Source organism: Bos mutus, chromosome 5, assembly GCF_027580195.1.
Source record: "Bos mutus isolate GX-2022 chromosome 5, NWIPB_WYAK_1.1, whole genome shotgun sequence".
Classification (NCBI taxonomy): domain Eukaryota; kingdom Metazoa; phylum Chordata; class Mammalia; order Artiodactyla; family Bovidae; genus Bos; species Bos mutus.
Genome location: NC_091621.1, coordinates 42,058,104 through 42,080,667, shown reverse-complemented (window position 1 = coordinate 42,080,667; position 22,564 = coordinate 42,058,104). Strand labels below are relative to the sequence as shown.

General features: G+C 38.2%; 1 protein-coding gene across 2 annotated transcripts in view; it reads right to left on the bottom strand.

Moving 5' to 3' along the window:
• Positions 1–22,564, bottom strand: part of SPATS2 (spermatogenesis associated serine rich 2) — a 158,079-nt gene that overhangs the window by 69,186 nt on the left and 66,329 nt on the right. For both annotated transcript variants that reach the window (XM_070370715.1, XM_070370716.1), the window contains exon 2: positions 9,977–10,233. In XM_070370715.1, the coding sequence (XP_070226816.1) occupies positions 9,977–10,001 (25 nt within the window). In that variant the 5' untranslated portion in view covers positions 10,002–10,233. The remainder of the gene's footprint in view (positions 1–9,976; positions 10,234–22,564) is intronic.

The window sequence follows — 22,564 nt, the reverse complement described above, 5'->3', positions numbered from 1 at the left end:
TTTAAAAAGGCTAAAAGAATCCACTCCCATCAGGTACGCCCTTCAAGAAAAACTAAAGGAAGCCCTTCAGGCTGAAAGGAAATGAAGCCAGACAGGAATTCAAATCCAGAGGAAAGAATTAAGGGTACTCAAAATGGTAAAATATTTGGGTAAATATTAGAGATTAGGTATATATATTTTTTCTCTTCTCCAATTTCTCCAAAAAGCATAAGACTGTTAAAGCAATAAATAACATGATATTGTTATAATTAAATATATAGTTATATCATATATAGATATAACGTATGTGAAAACAATAGTACAAAACAGGAAGAGGGGAAATGAGGCTATACTGGAACAAAGTTACTATATTTTACCAGAATTAAGTCAATATTAGCCTGAAGTAGCTTGTGATAAGTAAAAGGTGCATATAAAAACCTAGAGCAATCATTAATAAAATAACTTTTTTAAATGGCTTTAAAAATCAGAAGAATTAAAACACACTAAAAAGTATGTTTAACACAAAAGAAGGCAATAAAGGAGTAATAAAGGAATAAAAATGAGACATACAGAAAACAACAAACGGCAGGCATGAACCATACTGATAATTATTTTAAATGTAAAGGACTAAATAATCAAAAGGTAGAGTTGTTAGAGGGGTTTCCAAGGTGGCACTAGTGGTAAAGAACCCACCTGCCAATGCAGGAGATGTAAGAAACAGAGGGTTGATCCCTGGGTTGGGAAGATCCCCTAGAGGAGGGCATGGCAACCCACTCCAGTATTCTTGCCTGGAAAATTCCCATGGACAGAGGAGCCTGGCGGGCTACAGTCCATGGGGTCACAAAGAGCTGGACGCTACTGAAGCGATTTAGCATGCACATATGCAGAGTTGTTAGACTGGATAGAAAGCAAGATCTACCAATAAAGTGTCTACAAGAGATATCCCTGAGATTCCAAGACATAAATAGATTGAAAATAAAGGATGAAAAAAATATTTCCTCCAAATGGTAACTATAAGAGAGCTGGAATAGCTATATTACCAGCATAAAAACTAAAACTTTAAAGACAAAAATATTACTAGAGATAAAAAAACTATAATGATAAGAAAATCAATTTATCAGCAGTATATAACCAATTATAAATCTATATACATTTAATAAGAGTCCTAAAATATGTGAATTAAAAACTAGAACAGAATAGAAAGGAACAATACCAATTCAACAATTACAGCTGAAGATTTTAATATTCTTCTCTTAGTAAATGACAGAACTAAACAGAAAATGAGTAAGGATATAGATGACTTGAACATCATGATCACCCAACTTGATCTAACTGACATATATAGAATACTCCACCTAACAGATCAATACATATTCTCTTTAAGCACACATGGCATATTCTGCAGAACAAATCGTACACTAGACAAACACATCACAAGAACAGAAAACTGCAGACCTCTCTCATGAATACTGGTGTAGATATTTATTACAAAGTATTAGAAAACAGAGAACAGTAACATAGCCAACTATGACCAAGTAGGATTTATACCAGGAATGCAGAATTGGTTTAACAGGCTATGGCACCCCACTCTAGTACTCTTGCCTGGAAAATCCCATGGACGGAGGAGCCTGGTGGGCTGCAGTTCATGGGGTCGCTACAAAGTCGGATGTGACTGAGCGACTTCACTTTCACTTTTCACTTACATGCATTGGAGAAGGAAATGGCAACCCACTCCAGTGTTCTTGCCTGGAGAATCCCAGGGACGGGGGAACTGGGTGGGCTGCCGTCTCTGGGGTCGCACAAAGTCAGACACAACTAAAGCGACTTAGCAGCAGCAGCAGCATGAAAGTTAATATAATGCTCTATATAAATAAAGGACAAAAGCACATGATCATAACAATAGATCAGAGTTTCTCAACTTCAGCAGTATTGACATTTTAAGCCAACAAATCTTTGTTGTGAAGGGCTGTCCTGTGTACTGTAGGATGTTTACAGCATTCTGGGCCCACACTCACTAGACGCCAGTAGCACCATGGCCCCAAGTTGTGACCAATAAAACATGTCTCCAGATATTGCCAAATATCCCCTAGGGGCAAAATCACCCCCGTTTAAGAACCACTGGAATAGATGCATAAAAAAACATATGACAAAATCAGAAACACATTCAGTAAAAACTCAGCAAGTTAAGGAAAAAAGAGGACCTTCTTCAAACTGATAGAGGGCTTCCAGGAAAAACCTACAGCTAACATCATGAACTGAAAGTGAAAGTTGCTCAGTCGTGTCTGACTCTTTGTGACCCTATGGGTTCTACAGTCCATGGAATTCTCCAGGCCAGAGTACTGGACTGGGTAGCCTTTCCCTTCTCCAGGGGATCTTCCCAACCCAGGGATCAAACCCAGGTCTCCCACATTGCAGGTGGATTCTTTGCCAGCTGAGCCACAAGGGAACCTCAAGAATACTAGAGTGGGTAGCCCTTCTCCAGCAGATCTTCCCAACCCAGGAACTGAACCGAGGTCTCCTGCATTGCAGGTGGATTCTTTACCAACTGAACATCATATTCAACGGTAAAAGATGAAATGCTTCTCTCAAAGGGTGAGAACGAGGCAAAGCTGTCTGCTCTCATACTTCTTTGCAATAATGAACTGGAAGTTCAAACCCATGCACAAAGCAAGAAAAAAGAAATTATAGTCATCTAGAATGGAGGAGAAGAAGAAAACCAACTTTAGTCATAGAAGACATGACATTGTAAATTGAAACTCTAAGTTAGTTACCAAAAACTACTTGAAATAACAAGTGAGTTTAACAACAAAAATCAAATGTCCCATTCACAGCAGCATTAAAAAGAATAAATTACTCAGGAATAAACTCAACAAAGAAATTGCAAGGTCCGTGCACTTAAATCTGTACAACATTGCTGAGAGAAAGTAAGATCTAAATAAATGTAGAGACATGCTACAGTCATTAACTGAAAGACTCAATATTGCAAAGACAACCAATTCACCACAAATCTATTGATTCAATGCAGTCACTATCAGATTCCAAGCAGATATTTTTGCATGAATTGATAAGCTGAGTCTAAATTTCTATGGAAACATAAAAGAACGAAGATAGCCAATAAAGCTTTGGTGTGGGAAAGGATTGGAGGACTCACTCTGTCATTGTTCAGTCACCAAGTTGTGTCCAACTTGTGACCCCATCGACTGTAGCCCACCAGGCTCCTCTGTCCATGGGATTTCCCAGGTAAAAATACTGGAGTGGGTTGCCATTTCCTTTTCCAGGGGATATACCCAACCCATAGATCAAACCTGCGTCTCCTGCGTTGGCAGGCGGGTTCTCTATTGCTGAGCCACCAGGGAAGATCAGATTCACTCTACATCTCATTATTCTACACTTTAAGAAAAGATAAAGTGGGTTTTATCAAAGTTAAAAACTTTCACTTTTAAAAAGACACCATTGGGAATTCCTGGTGGTCCACTGATTAGGACTCTTAAGGGACTAGGTTCAATCCCTGATCAGAAAATTAAGACCCCAAAAGCTGCACAGCAGGGGAAAAGAAAAAGAAACCATTAAGAAAACAAAAAGATAAGCCAGACTGGGAAAATATATTTGCAAATCATATACTTGATAATGCTCAGAATAAAAAATGTTTACAACTCAGTAAGAAGACTTACAATCTCTTATAATAACTATAAATAAGGTATAACCCCAAAGAAAGGTAATGCCAAAGAATGCTCAAACTACTGCATAATTACACTCATTTCACACACTAGCAAAGTAATGCTCAAAATTCTTCAAGCCAGGCTTCAACAATACGCGAACCGTGAACTTCCAGATGTTCAAGCTGGTTTTAGAAAAGGCAGAGGAACCAGAGATCAAATTGCCAACATCCGCTGGATCATTGAAAAAGCAAGAGAGTTCCAGAAAAACATCTACTTCTGCTTTATTGACTATGCTGAAGCCTTTGACTGTGTGGATCACAATAAACTGTGGAAAATTCTGAAAGAGATAGGAATACTAGACCACCTGACCTGCACCTTGAGAAACCTGTATGCAGGTCAGGAAGCAACAGTTAGAACTGGACATGGAACAACAGACTGGTTCCAAATAGGAAAAGGAGTACGTCAAGGCTGTATATTGTCACCCTGATTATTTAACTTATATGCAGAGTATATCATGAGAAACGCTGGGCTGGAAGAAGCACAAGCTGGAATCAAGACTGCCGGGAGAAATATAAATAACCTCAGATATGCAGATGGCACCATCCTTATGGCAGAAAGCAAAGAAGAACTAAAGAGCCTCTTGATGAAAGCGAAAGAGGAGGGTGAAAAAGTTGGCTTAAAGCTCAACATTCAGAAAATTAAGATCATGGCATCTGGTCCCATCACTTCATGGCAAATAGATGGGGAAACAGTGGCTGACTTTATTTTTGGGGGCTCCAAAATCACTGCAGATGGTGACGGCAGCCATGAAATTAAAAAATGCTTAAAAAAGCCTGATACTGGGAAAGATTGAAGGCGGGAGGAGAAGGGGACGACAGAGGATGAGATGGTTGGATGGCATCACTGACTCAATGGACATGAGTTTGGGTAAACTCTGGCTGTTGGTGATTGACAGGGAGGCCTGGCGTGCTGCGGTCCATGGGGCTGCAAAGAGTCAGACACGACTGAGCAACTGAACTGAACTGAACCCTTAAAAATCATGAATCACTATGTTGTACACCTGAAATTTATATAATATTGTAAATCAACTATACCTCAATTTTAAAAATTTGCAGGGTGTGGGGGAAAAGACCTATAACCCAATTTGTAAAAATGAATAAAGAATTTAAATAGACATTTCACCCAAGAAGATACAAATGGCTAATAATCACATGAAGAAACAGTGAACATCATTGACTATTAAGGAAGTACAATCAAAACCACATTAAGGAAGTACAAATCAAAACCAGAATGAAATATCCTTACACACCTAGGTTAAAAATAGCTATATTTATAAAAATAGCTATAATGAAAATGATACCATACCAAGTGTCAGCAAGGACAAGAAGCATTCAAAACCAACACATTATTGCTGGTGGGATTATAAAATGGTCAGCCACTTTGGAAAACAGTTTGGCATGGTAATTTCTTTGAAAGTTAAACAATTCTGCTGCTAGGTATGTCCCCAAGAGAAACAAAAACATATGTCTACACAAAGACTTGTAGGCAAATGTTCATAATTTATAATTATTCATAATAGCCACAACTGGAACTAATCCAAATGAATAATTACCTGGTAAATGGAAGACAAAATGTGATATAACCTGTGATATTGTAATATAATGAGAAATAAATATTTTGGTCTTCATCCCTAACTGCAGCTAATGCTCCTAAAACCTTCATCACTCCCTAAGCAATAAAGATGCTAGGAGCATCTCGTTGTTCTAATATTTGGTATTCGACTCCAGTTCCTAATAGAGATTGTAAATGCCTTGAAATTTCCTAGTTGATAGGAACACCTTTAGTTCTAACAAACAATTTGGTGGGCTCCTGGAGAGCTTCAGGAAGGGGGCTTTATCACCAAAAAGATCAACCCATGATTGGAGGCTTGGAATGTTCAGCCTCACTCCCATCTGTTGGGTAAGGGAAAGGAGAGGAATTAGAGGTAAGGGTTAATACTTGATCATATTTATGTGATAAAACCTTGAAAAAAAATTCTGTGAAGTATGGGGTTCAGAGAGCTTTCAGGTTAGTGAATGCATCAGTGTGCTGGAAGAGTAGTACACCTCAACTTCATGGAAATGGAAGTTCCTGCACTGAGGACCCTTCCAGATCTTACCCTATATATCCCTTCATCTGGCTGTTCATCTGTATTCTTTATAACATCCTCTACTATGTATATATGGAGAAGGCAATGGCACCCCACTCCAGTACTCTAGCCTGGAAAATCCCATGGATGGAGGAGCCTGGTGGGCTACTGTCCATGGGGTCACTAAGAGTCAGACACAACTGAGCGACTTCACTTTCACTTTTCACTTTCATGCACTGGAGAAGGAAATGGCAACCCACTCCAGTGTTCTTGCCTGGAGAATCCCAGGGACGAGGGAGCCTCACGGGCTGCCATCTACGGGGTCAGAGTCGGACACAACTGAAGCGATTTAGCAACTATGTATATAAACCAGTAAAAGTAGGTAAGTGGTTTCCCTTACTTCTGTACTTCTGTGAGCATTATAGCAAATTACTGAACCTGAGAAGGAGGGTTGTAGAAACCACCCATTTGTAGTCAAGATGGACTGAGGGTGGATAACTTGGGAACCTGATCCTCATGGACTGGTGTCTGAAGCAGGAGCAGTCTGGGGGACTGAGCCCTTAACCTGTGGGATCTAACATGAACTCCAAGAAGATAGTATCAGAATAGAATTGGATTGTAGGGACACTTGGCTGGTATCAGAGAATTGGTCAATATGGGAGAAACATCCACAATTCTGGTCACACAAGTATCATGAGTAGCAAAGTGTAAAAGAAACACTCTGCGACTTTTTATAACCTTAACGCTACTCAGCAGTAAAAGGCAGCAAGCTACGGATACGTTCAAAAACAATAATGAACCTCAAAAACAGCATTAAGAAGCCAGACACAAAACCATAGTGGATTACTCTGTTTATTAGAAATCTCTAGAAAAGGCAAAACTGAAGACAGAGAAAGTAGGCATGTTTGCCTGGGAAAGCAGGAACTGATTGTAGACAGGTAACTAAGTATACCTTTAGGGCTGAGGAAGGTGTTTTAAAATAGGATTGTGGTGATGGCTGCACAACTGTATACATTTACTAAAAACAGGGAATTCCCTAGCAATGCAGTGGTTAGGACTCTGCACTTTCACTGCCGAGGACCTGGGTTCAATCAATCGCTGGTCAGGGAACTAAGATCCCGCAAGCTGCGCAGCATGGCCAAAATTTAAAAAAAAAAAAATTTTTTTTTTACTAAAAGTAATAAAACTGTACATTTATAACAGATGAGTTTTATAGTATTTAAATTATACCTCAATAAAACTGCCTTGAAAGTGTCTGGATGTTACAGCACTGTCAAACCACTATAGAAGAGTTTCTAAACACTCTCCATTTTAAAGTATTTCTTTAGTTCACAGACCACAGTTTGAGAAGCACTGATCTTATTTACTTCTGCTAGGTGTTGGGCTAAAAGGCTTAGAGCAATCAATAGTTGTAATTAAAATTCACCTTAACTTAAGCCATACAAGTTTAACTCCACTAAATATTTCATTAAGAAATTCACAAGTGTTACGGATACAGGAAAATATAGAAATGTGGTCTACTGTGGAATAAAAACATAACTCATTATAAAATGACACTTAATAAATGAGTTGTCTCTAGAGAACAAAAACTACCATAGTATCTATCTTTTTAATGTATTATAACTAAATTGATAAAGTCAGTATAACTATTAGACTACTAAAATTAAAAGACGCTTGCTCCTGGGAAGAAAAGTTATGACCAGCCTAGACAGCACATTAAAAAGCAGAGACATTACTTTGCCAACAAAAGTCTATCTAGTCAAAGCTATGGTTTTTCCAATAGTCATGTACAGATGTGAGAGTTGGACTATAAAGAAAGTTGAGCACCGAAGAATTGATAGTTTTGAACTGCGGTGTGAAGACTCTTGAGAATCCCTTGCACTGCAAGGAGATCCAACCAGTCCATCCTAAAGGAAATCAGTCCTGAATATTCATTGGAAGGACTGATGCTGAGGCTGAAACTCCAATACTTTGGCCACCTGATGCAAAGAACCAACTCATTTGAAAAGACCCTGATGCTGGGAAAGATTGAAAGCTGGAGGGGAAGGGGACGACAGAGGATGAGATGGTTGGATGGCATCACTGACTCAATGGACACGAGTTTGAGTAAGCTCAGCGAGCTGGTGATGGACAGGGAGGCCTGGTGTGCTGCAGTGCATGGGGTCACAAAGAGTAGGATACAACTGAGCGACTGAGCTGAACTGAACTGAAAACCCAAAACAATATAATTTTAAATATATAAATGAATTAAATGAGATAGAATTTTATAAGTATTTTGTATTTTTTTGGTTCAAATATCTGAACATATATATATATATATATAGTTTTATATATATATATATAAAACCAATATATATATAGGTTATATATAAGTATATATTTGTTTCAGAGAAAGTTCTAATGACATAAAAGCTTCTTTTGTTTCAATTAAGTGTATACACAGGCTATGTTTAGTCGAAATTTGTTAGCATTTAATGCCTATGATGTGATCTAAATCTACATTTACTGTATAGTAACTGGACACCAATTATAGAAAGCAATGATACTTTTTTATAGCTGTGGAACAACACAGAGATGAAATAAAGACTCTAGTTTTTAAAAGGCCAAAGCAATCCGCTAAAGTTTACTTTTTTGGGAAAAATTAAATGCTAAACTTTTTAGATGAAATTTTTAAAACTTTTCAGTTGATAAATCTCACTCCCTTGAAGAGTTCAGCTTCTTTAGTAATCTAACCATTCTTTAGAGCTCCGATATTCTTTACACAGGTTTGCTATACAATGAAACTATAGCTTTCAAAACCACAAGCAGCTCTGGTATATTGTTTTCTTATAGTGAGGTTTTTGATTTGCCAAGTCAAAACTAAGAAGTTTAAAAGAACTTCCTTCAATTTAAATGTCCATCAACAAACGAACTCATAAAGAAGATGTGATACACACACACACACCCACCGCCACTGTACTACCACTCAGACATAGAAAAAAGAAAGAAATTTGCAGCAGCAAGGATAGATTTGGACCTAGAGATTATCCTATTAAGTGAACAGAGGAAAACAAATATCATATGATACCACTTATATGTGGAATCTAAAAAAAATGATACAAATGAACTTATTTATAAGACAGAAACAGACTCACATACCTAGTAAACAAAACTTACGGTTACCAAAGGGGACAATGGTGGGGAGGGATAAATTAGGACTTTGGGATTAACATATACCCACTAGTATATCTAAAATAGGTAAACAACAGGGAACGATATTCAATATCTTATAATAACTTATAATGGAAAAGAACAGTGCATATGTGTATACATACACATCTGAATCACTTTGCTGAACCTGACACTAATGTGACATTGTACACTAACTATGCTTCAATTAAAAAAAAATTAAGCATTCCCTTCATATTTAGCATGTGAGACCTGTATCTATAGCTTTGTTTTGAATTAAGGAACATCAACTTTAAATTGAAAATTAAACTAAATGAGGGGGAAAAAAATCTAGGATAGCTATGGTCATTCTTTTAACAAATATATTCCAGTATGTGTGACAGTTTTAAGTGCTATTTGTCCCTTTACATTTTCACAGGTCTTCTTGGAAAGCTGAAAAAGTGTAGTCTCTGTTGTCCTTTCCTTTATATAACTATTTTTGATATTTCTTGACTCTCTGCAATTTATACTTTACACAAAAAGCTAGAGTCACAATCCCAGAAGGAAAGCTAAAGAAGAATCAGTGACTAGAAGCAGTTACTCGTTTCATTTCCTATCTCCAAAGAAACATCAACTCACATGATATAGAATATCCTGCAGTAAGTTATATCCTACCTCTATAACATATGTTCACCCTCCAAAAAGTACACTTTCAAGATGTGTTTGGATTTCCTGAAATTATAATTTAATAAGTTTATAAGAGTAGAAAAGCAATTGTTACATGAATTCCCAAACTAGTAACACAAAAAGCTATAATCTAATATTCAGCTCATTAAAGGGACAACAGATAATGTTGCAAATGTTCCATACTCTTCTAAAATTAACTGTGGTCATGACTAAAAGATAAGTTATAACCATCAGTAGTACTGCACTAGGTGAGCAAAAGTATAACACCACTCAAAACACATTAAGAGAACGTTTTTTAAAACTATGTACAGATAGAAATGGTGATCATGACTCTACAACTATGCTTTTAACAATTCATGCCCACGTGGAATCTTACCCTTCTGGTTTTGTTTCCTAGACATTTCAGGTTTCTTTAGTCTCAAAAAATGCAGAAGAAAAGTATTATTTTGCCTTGTCTTGGTTCTGACTGTAGTTGTCTTTGATTTAAAAGGAGATGACCGAAGGTGATAAATATAAAATCCTGGTTATTTGAAATCCTGTTCACTAGCCGTCGATCTCCTTTTCTTCTTTCATATCAAATTCATGTCAAGAAATATCATTGCAGACATTCATGTCTCTTTTTCCAGGGAGATTCTAGGGGGAAAACAAACATACACATGTATTCACTATGACAGTAACAGCTGTACAAAATTTTTAACAGATATCCACATGCTTTATTTTATATTTTTTCTAAATGAAACTAGTTATTAAAAGAAAACTACTCGAGGATTTCCCTGTTGGTACAGTGGGTAACAATTTGCCTGCCAATGCAGGTACATGGGTTCAATCTCTGGTCCAGGAAGATTCCATGTGCTGCAGAGCAACTAAAGCCCACGAGCTACAACTACTGAGCCCACAAGCCGCAACTACTGAGCCTGTGTGCCTAGAGCCTGTGCTCCGCAACAAGAGAAGCTACAATAAGAAGCCCATGCACCTCAACAAAGACAACCCCCACTCTCCACAACTAGAGAAAGCTTGCATGTAGCAAGAAGACCCAGTGCAATCAAATATAAACAAATTATTTAAAAAAGAGAGAGAGAGAGAAAACAGGGTATTCACTTGTTTAAAAAAAAACTACTCTAGAAAGAATACAGTTGTAAGAAGCAATATTTTAATTAATACAACATTGTAAATCAACTGTAATTCAATTTTTTAAAGTTTCTCAAAAAAGAAATCATTGTAAACCTTTTTTTAAAAAAGCAATAATTTGCTCCTTAAAAAATTTTAATCTTATAAATCAAACTATCTTCTCAGTTCAGAAAGCATGTTTTCTTTTCTTTTTTTTTTTTTAATTAGTGCCAAATTCTTTCAGAACTAAAAGCTGGATTTTTGTTTTGTTTTGTTTTTTAAATTTTATTTATTTATTTATTTTTAAATTTTATTTTATTTAACTTTACAATATTGTGTTGGATTTGCCATATATCAAAATGAATCTGCCACAGGTATACATGTGTTCCCCATCCTGAACCCTCCTCCCTCCTCCCTCCCCATACCATCCCTCTGGGTCGTCCCAGTGCACCAGCCCCAAGCATCCAGTATCATGCATCGAACCTGGACTGGCGACTCGTTTCATATATGATATTATACATATTTCAATGCCATTCTCCCAAATCATCCCATCCTCTCCCTCTCCCACAGAGTCCAAAAGACTGTTCTATACATCAGTGTTTCTTTTGCTGTCTCGTATACAGGGTTATTGTTACCATCTTTCTAAATTCCATAAATATGCGTTAGTATACTGGAAAAGGTAACTTTTCATTCCAATCCCAAAGAAAGGCAATGCCAAAGAATGCTCAAACTACCGCACAATTGCACTCATCTCACACTCTAGTAAAGTAATGCTTAAAATTCTCCAAGCCAGGCTTCAGCAATATGTGAACCGTGAACTTCCTGATGTTCAAGCTGGTTTTAGAAAAGGCAGAGGAACCAGTGATCAAATTGCCAACATCTGCTGGGTCATGGAAAAAGCAAGAGAGTTCCAGAAAAACATCTATTTCTGTTTTATAGACTATGCCAAAGCCTTTGACTGTGTGGATCACAATAAACTGTAGAAAATTCTGAATGAGATGGGAATACCAGAACACCTAATCTGCCTCTTGAGAAATTTGTATGCAGGTCAGGAAGCAACAGTTGGAACTGGACATGGAACAACAGACTGGTTCCAAATAGGAAAAGGAGTGCATCAAGGCTGTATATTGTCACCCTGTTTATTTAACTTCTATGCAGAGTACATCATGAGAAACACTGGACTGGAAGAAACACAAGCTGGAATCAAGATTGCCGGGAGAAATATCAACAACCTCAGATATGCAGATGACACCACCCTTATGGCAGAAAGTGAAGAAGAACTAAAAAGCCTCTTGATGAAAGTGAAAGAGGAGAGTGAAAAAGTTGGCTTAAAGCTCAACATTCAGAAAATGAGGATCATGGCATCCAGTCCCATCACTTCATGGGAAATAGATGGGGAAACAGTGGAAACAGTGTCAGACTTTATTTTTCTGGGTTCCAAAATCACTGCAGATGGTGACTGCAGCCATGAAATTAAAAGACGCTTACTCCTTGGAAGGAAAGTTATGACCAACCTAGATAGCATATTCAAAAGCAGAGATATTACTTTGCCAAAAAAGGTTCGTCTAGTCAAAGCTATGGTTTTTCCAGTGGTCATGTATGGATGTGAGAGTTGGACTGTGAAGAAGGCTGAGCGCCGAAGAATTGATGCTTTTGAACTGTAATGTTGGAGAAGACTCTTGAGAGTCCCTTGGACTGCAAGGAGATCCAACCAGTCCATTTTGAAGGAGATCAGCCCTGGGATTTCTTTGGAAGGAATGATGCTAAAGCTGAAACTCCAGTACTTTGGCCACCTCATGCGAAGAGTTGACTCACTGGAAAAGACTCTGATGCTGGGAGGGATTGGAGGCAGGAGGAGAAGGGGACGACAGAGGATGAGATGGCTGGATGGCATCACTGACTCGATGACATGAGTCTGAGTGAACTCCGGGAATTGGTGATGGATAGGGAGGCCTGGTGTGCTGTGGTTCATGGGGCTGCAAAGAGTCGGACACAACTGAGTGACTGCTCTGATCTGATACTGTATTGGTGTTTTTCTTTCTGGCTTACTTCACTCTGTATAATAGGCTCCAGTTTCATCCACCTCATTAGAACTGATTCAAATGTATTCTTTTTAATGGCTGAGTAATACTCCATTGTGTATATGTACCACAGCTTGCTTATCCATTCATCTGCTGATGGACATCTAGGTTGCTTCCATGTCCTAGCTATTATAAACAGTACTGCTATGAACATTGGGGTACACGTGTCTCTTTCCCTTCTGGTTTCCTCAGTGTGTATGCCCCGCAGTGGGATTGCTGGATCATAAGGCAGTTCTATTTCCAGTTTTTTAAGGAATCTCCAGAAAGCCCAGAGATAAATCCACGCACATATGGACACCTTATCTTTGACAAAGGAGGCAAGAATATACAATGGATTAAAGACAATCTCTTTAACAAGTGGTGCTGGGAAAACTGGTCAACCACTTGTAAAAGAATGAAACTAGACCACTTTCTAACACCATACACAAAAATAAACTCAAAATGGATTAAAGATCTAAACGTAAGACCAGAAACTATAAAACTCCTAGAGGAGAACATAGGCAAAACACTCTCCGACATACATCACAGCAGGATCCTCTATGACCCACCTCCCAGAATATTAGAAATAAAAGCAAAAATAAACAAATGGGTGGGACCTAATTAAACTTAAAAGCTTCTGCACAACAAAGGAAACTATAAGCAAGGTGAAAAGACAGCCTTCAGAATGGGAGAAAATAATAGCAAATGAAGCAATAGACAAACAACTAATCTCAAAAATATACAAGCAACTCCTACAGCTCAGTTCCAGAAAAATAAATGACCCAATCAAAAAATGGGCCAAAGAACTAAATAGACATTTCTCCAAAGAAGATATACAGATGGCTAACAAACACATGAAAAGATGCTCAACATCACTCATTATCAGAGAAATGCAAATCAAAACCACAATGAGGTACCATTTCACGCCAGTCAGAATGGCTGCGATCCAAAAGTCTACAAGCAATAAATGCTGGAGAGGATGTGGAGAAAAGGGAACCCTCTTACACTGTTGGTGGGAATGCAAACTAGTACAGCCACTATGGAAAGCATGTTTTCTTATTCTTCTTGTGTCTATCTCAAAAATCTTATCTCCACCTCTACTTCACAAACTAAAATAGTTACTTCCTATCACTCCCTAAGATCTCTCTTACCACCTGCTCTTCCTATATAAATCAAGGGTCTTTTCTCTTCCTCTATTAATTTCCTTTATCTAACCCCTCCTCAGGTTTCCCAGCTCAAATATAGTTGCAAGACATTTGGGAGGAGGGTGAGAGGGAAAAGGAGAGAATAAAGGGAATTTAATAAGGAAAACTGAAACATCAGAATGTGGATTAGTCAACACTACAGAAAGCTTTTATAAATTGCAAAGATACAAATGCCTTTTTCCTGCCTTATTACTAAACATTTAATACATACATGTCCAAAATTTATGGGTAAAGAAAGCATGAGGAGGGTCATGGAACTCTTATACCTAGAAACCTTATAGAAAAAAAAAAAAACAAACTTTACAAAATGTAACCCAAGAAGGAAATAAGAGTAAACTTTATGAAATATTTTTTCAGTGTGGAAAATAAAAGGGATAAGTCACAAGTTAAAAAAAAAAATCCATCAAGAGTAAAAAGCCTGTTCTCAGAGTCGCTCTGCTCTGCACCCGAAACTATCACAACGTTGTTAACTGGCTATACTCCAATATAAAATAAAGTTTAAAAAAAAGGATAAACATAAAATAAAGACTTCAGAGTAACAGCCTCTTAGGGGATTCCCTGACAGTCCAGTGGTTAGCACTCTCAGCTTTCATTGCCACGTGCCTGGGTTTGATCCTTGATTGAGGAACTGAGATCCTGCGATGTGCAATCAATAAAAATGACACAGCAACTATCAAATCTCCAGTAACAAAAGATAAAGACAATGAGAGAAAATAAATTACCATGTAGCAGATAGGAGATGAAGAACTAAACCTGGGAAACAATATAACCCCCCAAATCAAAGATTTTTCATTAAATACTTACTTGAATACTTTAAATAAGAATTTAGATTAAGTAAAATAAGAGCTAGGAAATAAATGAAAGAATGAATAAGGATAAATAGAATGAAAAGAAAGATGACTGCAAAGCTAAGGAAATCTGAAAAACAAAATACCACAATTACAGATTTAATAAGGTATCAGAAACAGAACAGATTCAAATGAAAACAGAATGAATGGGATGGAGAAATGGGATGGCTTTCAGAAAAATAATAATAATAATAATAAAAACATAAAAGAAGTTAAAGCAATTAGAAGATAAAAATGATCCAATCTAAGGATAATTAGAGTCAATATAATAAACTCCAAAAACAGAGGACTCAATAAAGGGAACAGAAAAAACATTCACAGATGAAATACAGGAAAATTCCTTTGAAAGAAGCATCAGTATCATTCCCTCCCCACTACCAATCCATCAGAAGAAATCCTCTCTGTTCTACCTTTTACATATACTAGAACTGGCCCACTTCTGACCATCTCCACTTGCAACCACTTTTGTCCAAGACACAATCATTTCTCACCTGCATTGCTATAATCAAGACTATAATAGTCTCCTAGCTGGCATCCTGAGTCTGCTATTCTGCCACTCTCTAGCTTCTGTTTCACATAGGTATTTTAAAATTATAAGACATTATGTCCCAACTATGCCGTTCAAAGCCCTCCAGCAGCTCCTCATTTCATTCAAAGTAAAAGCCAGAGCCCTCAGAGTGGCCTAAAAGGTCTTATCTGCTCTAACACCCTGTCCGCATGCACCCTTTTCCTCTTTGACCTCACATCCTGCTACTCTTCCTCTCAAGTATACTATACCAGCCACATTGGTCTCTTTATTGTCCATTTTATTTATTTATTTATTTTAATTTTATTTTATTTTTAAACTTTACAAAATTGTATTAGTTTTGCCAAATATCAAAATGAATCCGTCACAGGTATACATGTGTTCCCCATCCTGAACCCTCCTCCCTCCTCCCTCCCCATACCATCCCTCTGGGTCGTCCCAGTGCACTAGCCCCAAGCATCCAGTATCATGCATCGAACCTGGACTCAGATATGTTCTCAACTTAAGGCCCTTAAGGTGTTGCCTCTGCCACCAATGTCCTTCCCCTAGATAGCTACATGGAATACTTCCTCACCTCCTTTAGGCTTTTTCTCGAATGTTTCCTTCTCTGCAGTTATTCATAAGAAACTGCTGAACTCGGGGCGAGAACAGAGGGAATCTGTGGCATTACTAGCTAAAGTACTCCCATCCCCAGAGGTCAGTGGGGAAGTTGGTTCTACCAAGGTGGTAAAAACCAGCAGCTTCACTGACAGAGAAGGCTGACTTTACTTAAAGCAAAGTACAGAAAAAGCTCATGCCTATCCTATCTGCATTGTCAATAAGAGTTTGCATTACTGGGGGCAAAGAGAAAAGCAAGACCAAGAGCTCCGATATCCTGAGGTCACCGTCATAGTGCAAACAATGGGGCAGCAAACTAGTCAGAAATTAAAAAAGGAAATCTGGAGAAGAAACTATAAGGGACCTCGATATATGTCTACACATTCACACACCAGGAGCCTGCACACACAGGCAGAAAAGACACAAAAGGGCCTGGTGGAAGGTAAAAGTTAGGGCAGACTTTGAAATGGCCTGAACTTTGAAGGAGCTTCCTCAAACAGGTAAAGATCAGCAGAGAGTAGAAGTCTTACTCGGTATTTAGCTCAATAGCTAGCACACTATCTAGCACAATCTTCGACCAATCATTGACTGACCACTAAGCAATGCAGATGCAGGTGCCACTCCAGGAAGCCAAACACAAAAATTAAAACAGAAATTAAAATAACAAAAAACTGAGCAGGTATCAGCAGTCACACACCACACAGAAAAATTCCACAGATTTAGCTCAGGCAAGTTACTTTAAAAACAACAATAATAACAAAGCAACAACAACCCTCAAAAGGGAGAAAAATCAGAATCCAAAACTGCTACAATATATTATGCAAAATGTCCACAGTTCCAACAAAAATTTGTAAGATGTAAAAATGCCAAGAAAGTGTGACCCAAACTGAGAAGGGAAAAAAAGACCCCATGTGATTGAAAATATCTCTGAGTAGGCCCAATGCCAGCCTTAGCAAACACAGACTTCAAAGTGTTTTAAAAGACTAAGGAAAATTATAAGAACAATGTCTTAAACAAATAGAAAATCTCAACAACAAATAATAATTATAAAAAAGACCAAACAAAACCCCAGAGTTGAACACTGAAGCAGAATAAAAAATAAACCTGAAGAAAGAGTAACAGAAATGATCTAATCTGAAAAGAGAGAAAAGAATAAAGAAAAACAAACATAGCCTTAAAGACCTGTGGAACAATGTCAAATGTACCAACATACATGAATTACGAATTCCAGAAGTGGAAAGGATATAGAAACAGTGACCAAAAACTATACAAACTGACTTTACAATTAATCTACACTTTAAGAAGCTAAATGAACCATGACAACAGAAACACAGAAATCCATACCTAGATATATAGTAAAAGTGACGAAAGCCCAAAACAGAAAATCTTGGGAGTATCATTTTACAGGGACACAAAGATTTAACTACTGGCTAACTTCTCATCAGAAACAAGGGAGGCCAGAAGGCAATGAAATAACATATTCAAAATGCTGAAAGAAAATACTGTCAAGTAAGAATTCTGTATCCACAGATGGCTAATAAACACATGAAAAGATGCTCAACACTGCTCATTATTAGAGAAATGCAAATCAAAACTACAATGAGGTTATCACCAACACTGGTCAGAAGAGCCATCATCAAACAATCCACAAACAATAAATGCTGGAGAGGGTATGGAGAAAAGGGAACCCTCTTGCACTGTTGATGGGAATACAAATTGATAACAGCCACTATGGAGAATAGTGTGGAGATCCCTTAAAAAACTAGGAATAAAACTACCATATGACCCAACAATCCCACTATTGGACATATACTCTGAGGAAACCATAACTGACAAAGACACATGCACCCCACTGTTGACTGCAGCACTATTAACAATAGTTAGGACATGAAAGCAACCTAGATGTCCACTGACAGATGAATGGATAAAGAAGTTGTGGTACACATATACAATGGAAGATTCAATTCAGTTCAGTCACTCAGTCGTGTTCGACTCTTTGCGATCCCATGAATCGCAGCACGCCAGGCCTCCCTGTCCATGACCAACTCCCGGAGTTCACTCAAACTCATGTGCATCGAGTTAGTGATGCCATCCAGCCGTCTCATCCTCTGTCGTCCCCTTCTCCTCCTGCCCTCAATCCCTCCCAGCATCACAGTCTTTTCCAATAAGTCAACTCTTCCCATGAGGTGGCCGAAGTACTGGAGTTTCAGCTTTAGCATCAGTCCTTCCAATAAACACTCAGGACTGATCTCCTTTAGAATGGACTGACTGGATCTCCTTGCAGTCCAAGGGACTCTCAAGAGTCTTCTCCAACACCACAGTTCAAAAGCATCAATTCTTCAGCGCTCAGCTTTCTTCACAGTCCAACTCTCACATCCATACATGACCACTGGAAAAACCATAGCCTTGACTAGATGGACCTTTGTTGGCAAAGTAATATCTCTGCTTTTTAATATGCTGTCTAGGTTGGTCATAACTTTCCTTCCAAGGAGTACGCATCTTTTAATTTCATGGCTGCAATCACCATCTGCTGTGATTTTGGAGCCCAAAAAAACAAAGTCTGACAATGTTTCCACTGTTTCCCCTCTATTTGCCATGAAGGGATGGGACCAGATGCCATGATCTTCGTTTTCTGAATGTTGAACTTTAAGCCAACTTTTTCACTCTCCTCTTTCACTTTCATCAACAGGCTTTTTAGTTCCTCTTCACTTTCTGCCATAAGGGTGGTGCATCATCTGCATATCTGAGGTTATTGATATTTCTCCCAGCAATCTTGATTCCAGCTTGTGCTCAGCCATAAAAAGGAACAAATTTGACTCCGTTCTAATAAGGTGGATGAACGGAGAACCTATTATACACAGTGAAGTGAGTCACAAAGAGAAAGATAAATACTGTATTCTAACGCATATGTATGGAACCTAGAAGAACGGTACTGATGAACCTATTTGCAGGGCAGCAGTGGAGACAGGCATGGAGAAAAGACTTGTTGGCACAGAGAGGGAAGGGCAGGGTGGGACAAACGGAGAGAACAGCACTGAAACATATACACTGCCATATGTAATTTAGATAGCTGGTGAAATGTACTGTATGACGCAGGGAGCTCAAATCAGTGCCGTGTGATAATCTAGAAGGGCAAGATGGGGAGGAAGGTGGGACGGAGGTTCAGGAGGGAGGGGACATACCTATACCTATGGCTGTGTTGGCCAACACAATATTGGAAATTAATCATCCTCCAACTAAAAATAAATTTAAAAAAAAAGGAATATTGTATCCAGATAGCTAAATTGTCTTTCAAAAATGAAGATGGGAGTTCCCTGGTGGCTTAGCAGTAAAGAATCCGCCTGCCAATGCAGGAGACACGGGTTCGATCCCTGATTCGGGAAGATTCTACTTGCCACAGAGCAACTAAACCCATGTGCCACAACGACTGAGCCTGTGCTCGAGAGCCCAGGAACCACAACTCCTGAGCACACTGGTTGCAACGACAGCAGCCTGCATGTCCTAGAGCTCATGCTCCACCAGAGAAGCCACCACAGTGAGAAGCCTGTGCACCACAGCTAGAGTAGCCCTGCTGGCCTAACTAGAGGAGAGCCTGTGCAGCAATGAGAACCCAGCACAGCCAAACACAAAAGTAAAATGATTTTATAAAATGAGCATGAAACAGAGACATCCCCAATAAATTAAGAGAATCCACCGACACCAGATGGTAACTTGAATCTACACAAAGAAAAGTACTGGGAAAAGGAAATATACGGGTAAATATAAAAGAATACATTCTAAAAAGTTTATTCTCTTGGGACTTCCCTGGTGGTCCAGTAGTTAGGACTCTGCACTTCCAATGCCGGGGATGTGAATTTGATCCCTGTTTGGGAAACTAAGATTCCACATGCCATATATATATATATATATTCTCTAAAATTATTTAAAAGATTATATAAAGCAGTAATAACATTATTGTTATGTTTATAACAAATATAATATATATGACAATTACTGTACAAAGGAGGGAGTAAGAAATGCTATCTTACAGAATTAAACTAGCATTAATCTAAAGTAGACTGTGATAAATTAAAATGCATTTTGGAACGTCTAGAACAAGCACTAAGAAAATAACTCACCACCTGGAAGCCTTTGTATTTTAAATTATTTGCTTCTTTTAAATTGACCACATTAGCGATTTCCACTTTGCTTAGTATACGGCAAACTGTCTTCACTAAACAAAATATACAACATCAGGTATTTCTCACTGAAAAACAGTGTTGAGTTTCTACTGAGGTTTTCTCCAGTTGTTGTGATAGGGATAACTATTCTTTTTATTTTCTGGAGAAGAAATACAAACCCATAAAGACTATAATATCCAGAGTGGTATTTCAAAAGTTTGGAGACATAAAGGGCACCTGATTTAAAATTTAAAAAAGGAAAAGAATATAACTCAAAGACAGCAAAAACAAAAGACAACAGCAAAACAAAATAATTAAAATCATACACTTAAAAAAAAATCTATGAGCTATTTAAAATCCTAAAAGATGATACTGTGATTAAAAAGAATGCATTTGAATCAGTTCTAATGAGGTGGATGAAACTGGAGCCTATTATACAGAGTGAAGTAAGCCAGAAAGAAAAACACCAATACAGTATACTAACGCATATATATGGAATTTAGAAAGATGGTAACAATAACCCTGTGTACGAGACAGCAAAAGAGACACTGATGTATAGAACAGTCTTATGGACTCTGTGGGAGAGGGAGAGGGTGGGAAGATTTGGGAGAATGGCATTGAAACATGTAAAATATCATGTATGAAATGAGTTGCCAGTCCAGGTTCAATGCATGATACTGGATGCTTGGGGCTAGTGCACTGGGACGACCCAGAGGGATGGTATGGGGAGGGAGGAGGGAGGAGGGTTCAGGATGGGGAACACATGTATACCTGTGGCAGATTCATTTTGATATTTGGCAAAACTAATACAATTTTGTAAAGTTTAAAAATAAAACAAAATTGTAGTTGGAAAATAAAAAAAGGAAAAGAATATAACTCAAAGACAGCAAAAACAAAAGACAACAGCAAAACAAAATAATTAAAATCATACACTTAAAAAAATCTATGAGCTATTTAAAATCCTAAAAGATGATACTGTGATTAAAAAGAATGCATTTGAATCAGTTCTAATGAGGTGGATGAAACTGGAGCCTATTATACAGAGTGAAGTAAATCAGAAAGAAAAAGACCAATACAGTATATTAATGCATATATATGGAATTTAGAAAGATCGTAACGATGACACTATATGTGAGATAGCAAAAGAGACACAGATGTAAAGAACAGACTTTTGGACTCTGTGGGAGTAGGCAAGCGTGGGATGATTTGAGAGAATAGCATTGAAACATGTATATTACCATATGTGAAAGAGATCGCCAGTCCAGGTTCGATGCATGAGACAGGGTGCTCAGGGCCGGTGCACTGGGACAACCTCGAGGGCTGGGATGGAGAGGGAGGTGGGAGGGGGGTTCAGGATGGGGGACACATGTACACCCATGGCTGACTCATGTCTCTGTATGGCATAAACCACTAAAATATTATTAAGTAATTAGCTGTCAATTAAACAAATTAATTTTTTAAAAAAGATAATGCTGTGAAAGTGCTGCACTCAATATGCCAGCAAATTTGGAAAACTCGGAGTGGCCACAGGACTGGGAAAGGTCAGTTTTCATTCCAATCCCAAAGAAAGACAATGCCAAAGAATGTTCAAACTACCGCACAATTGCACTCATCTCACACACTAGCAAAGTAATGCTCAAAATTCTCCAAGCCAGGCTTCAATTGTACATGAACCATGAACTTCCAGATGTTCAAGGTGGATTTAGAAAAGGCAGAGGAACCAGAGCTCAAGTTACCAACATCCGTTGGATCATCGAAAAAGCAAGAGTGCCAGAAAAACATCTACTTCTGCTTTATTGACTATGTCAAAGCCTTTGACTGTGTGGATCACAACAAACTGGGAAATTCTTAAAGAGATGGGAATACCAGACCACCTGATCTGCCTCTTGAGAAATCTGTATGCAGGCCAAGAAACAACAGTTAGAATTGGACATGGAATAACAGACTGGTTCCAAATCGGGAAAGGAGTACATCAAGGCTGTATATTGTCACTCTGCTTATTTAATCTATATGCAGAGTACATCATGAGAAATGCTGGGCTGGTGAAGCACAAGCTGAAATCAAGATTGCTGGGAGAAATCTCAATAACCTCAGATATGCAGATGACACCACCCTTATGGCAGAAAGTGAAGAAAAACTAAAGAGTCTCTTGATGAAAGTGAAAGAGGAGAGTGAAAAAGTTGGCTTAAAGCTCAACATTCAGAAAATGAAGATCATGGCATCTGGTCCCATCACTTCATGGCAAACACATGGGCAAACAGTGGAAACCAGTGTCAGACTTTATTTCTGGGGGCTCCAAAATCACTGCAGATGGTGACTGCAGCCATGAAATTAAAAGATGCTTGCTCCTTGGAAGAAAAGTTATGACCAACCTAGACAGCATATTAAAAAGCAGAAACATTACTTTGCCAACAAAGGTCCGTCAAGTCAAAGCTCTGGTTTTTCCAGTAGTCATGTACAG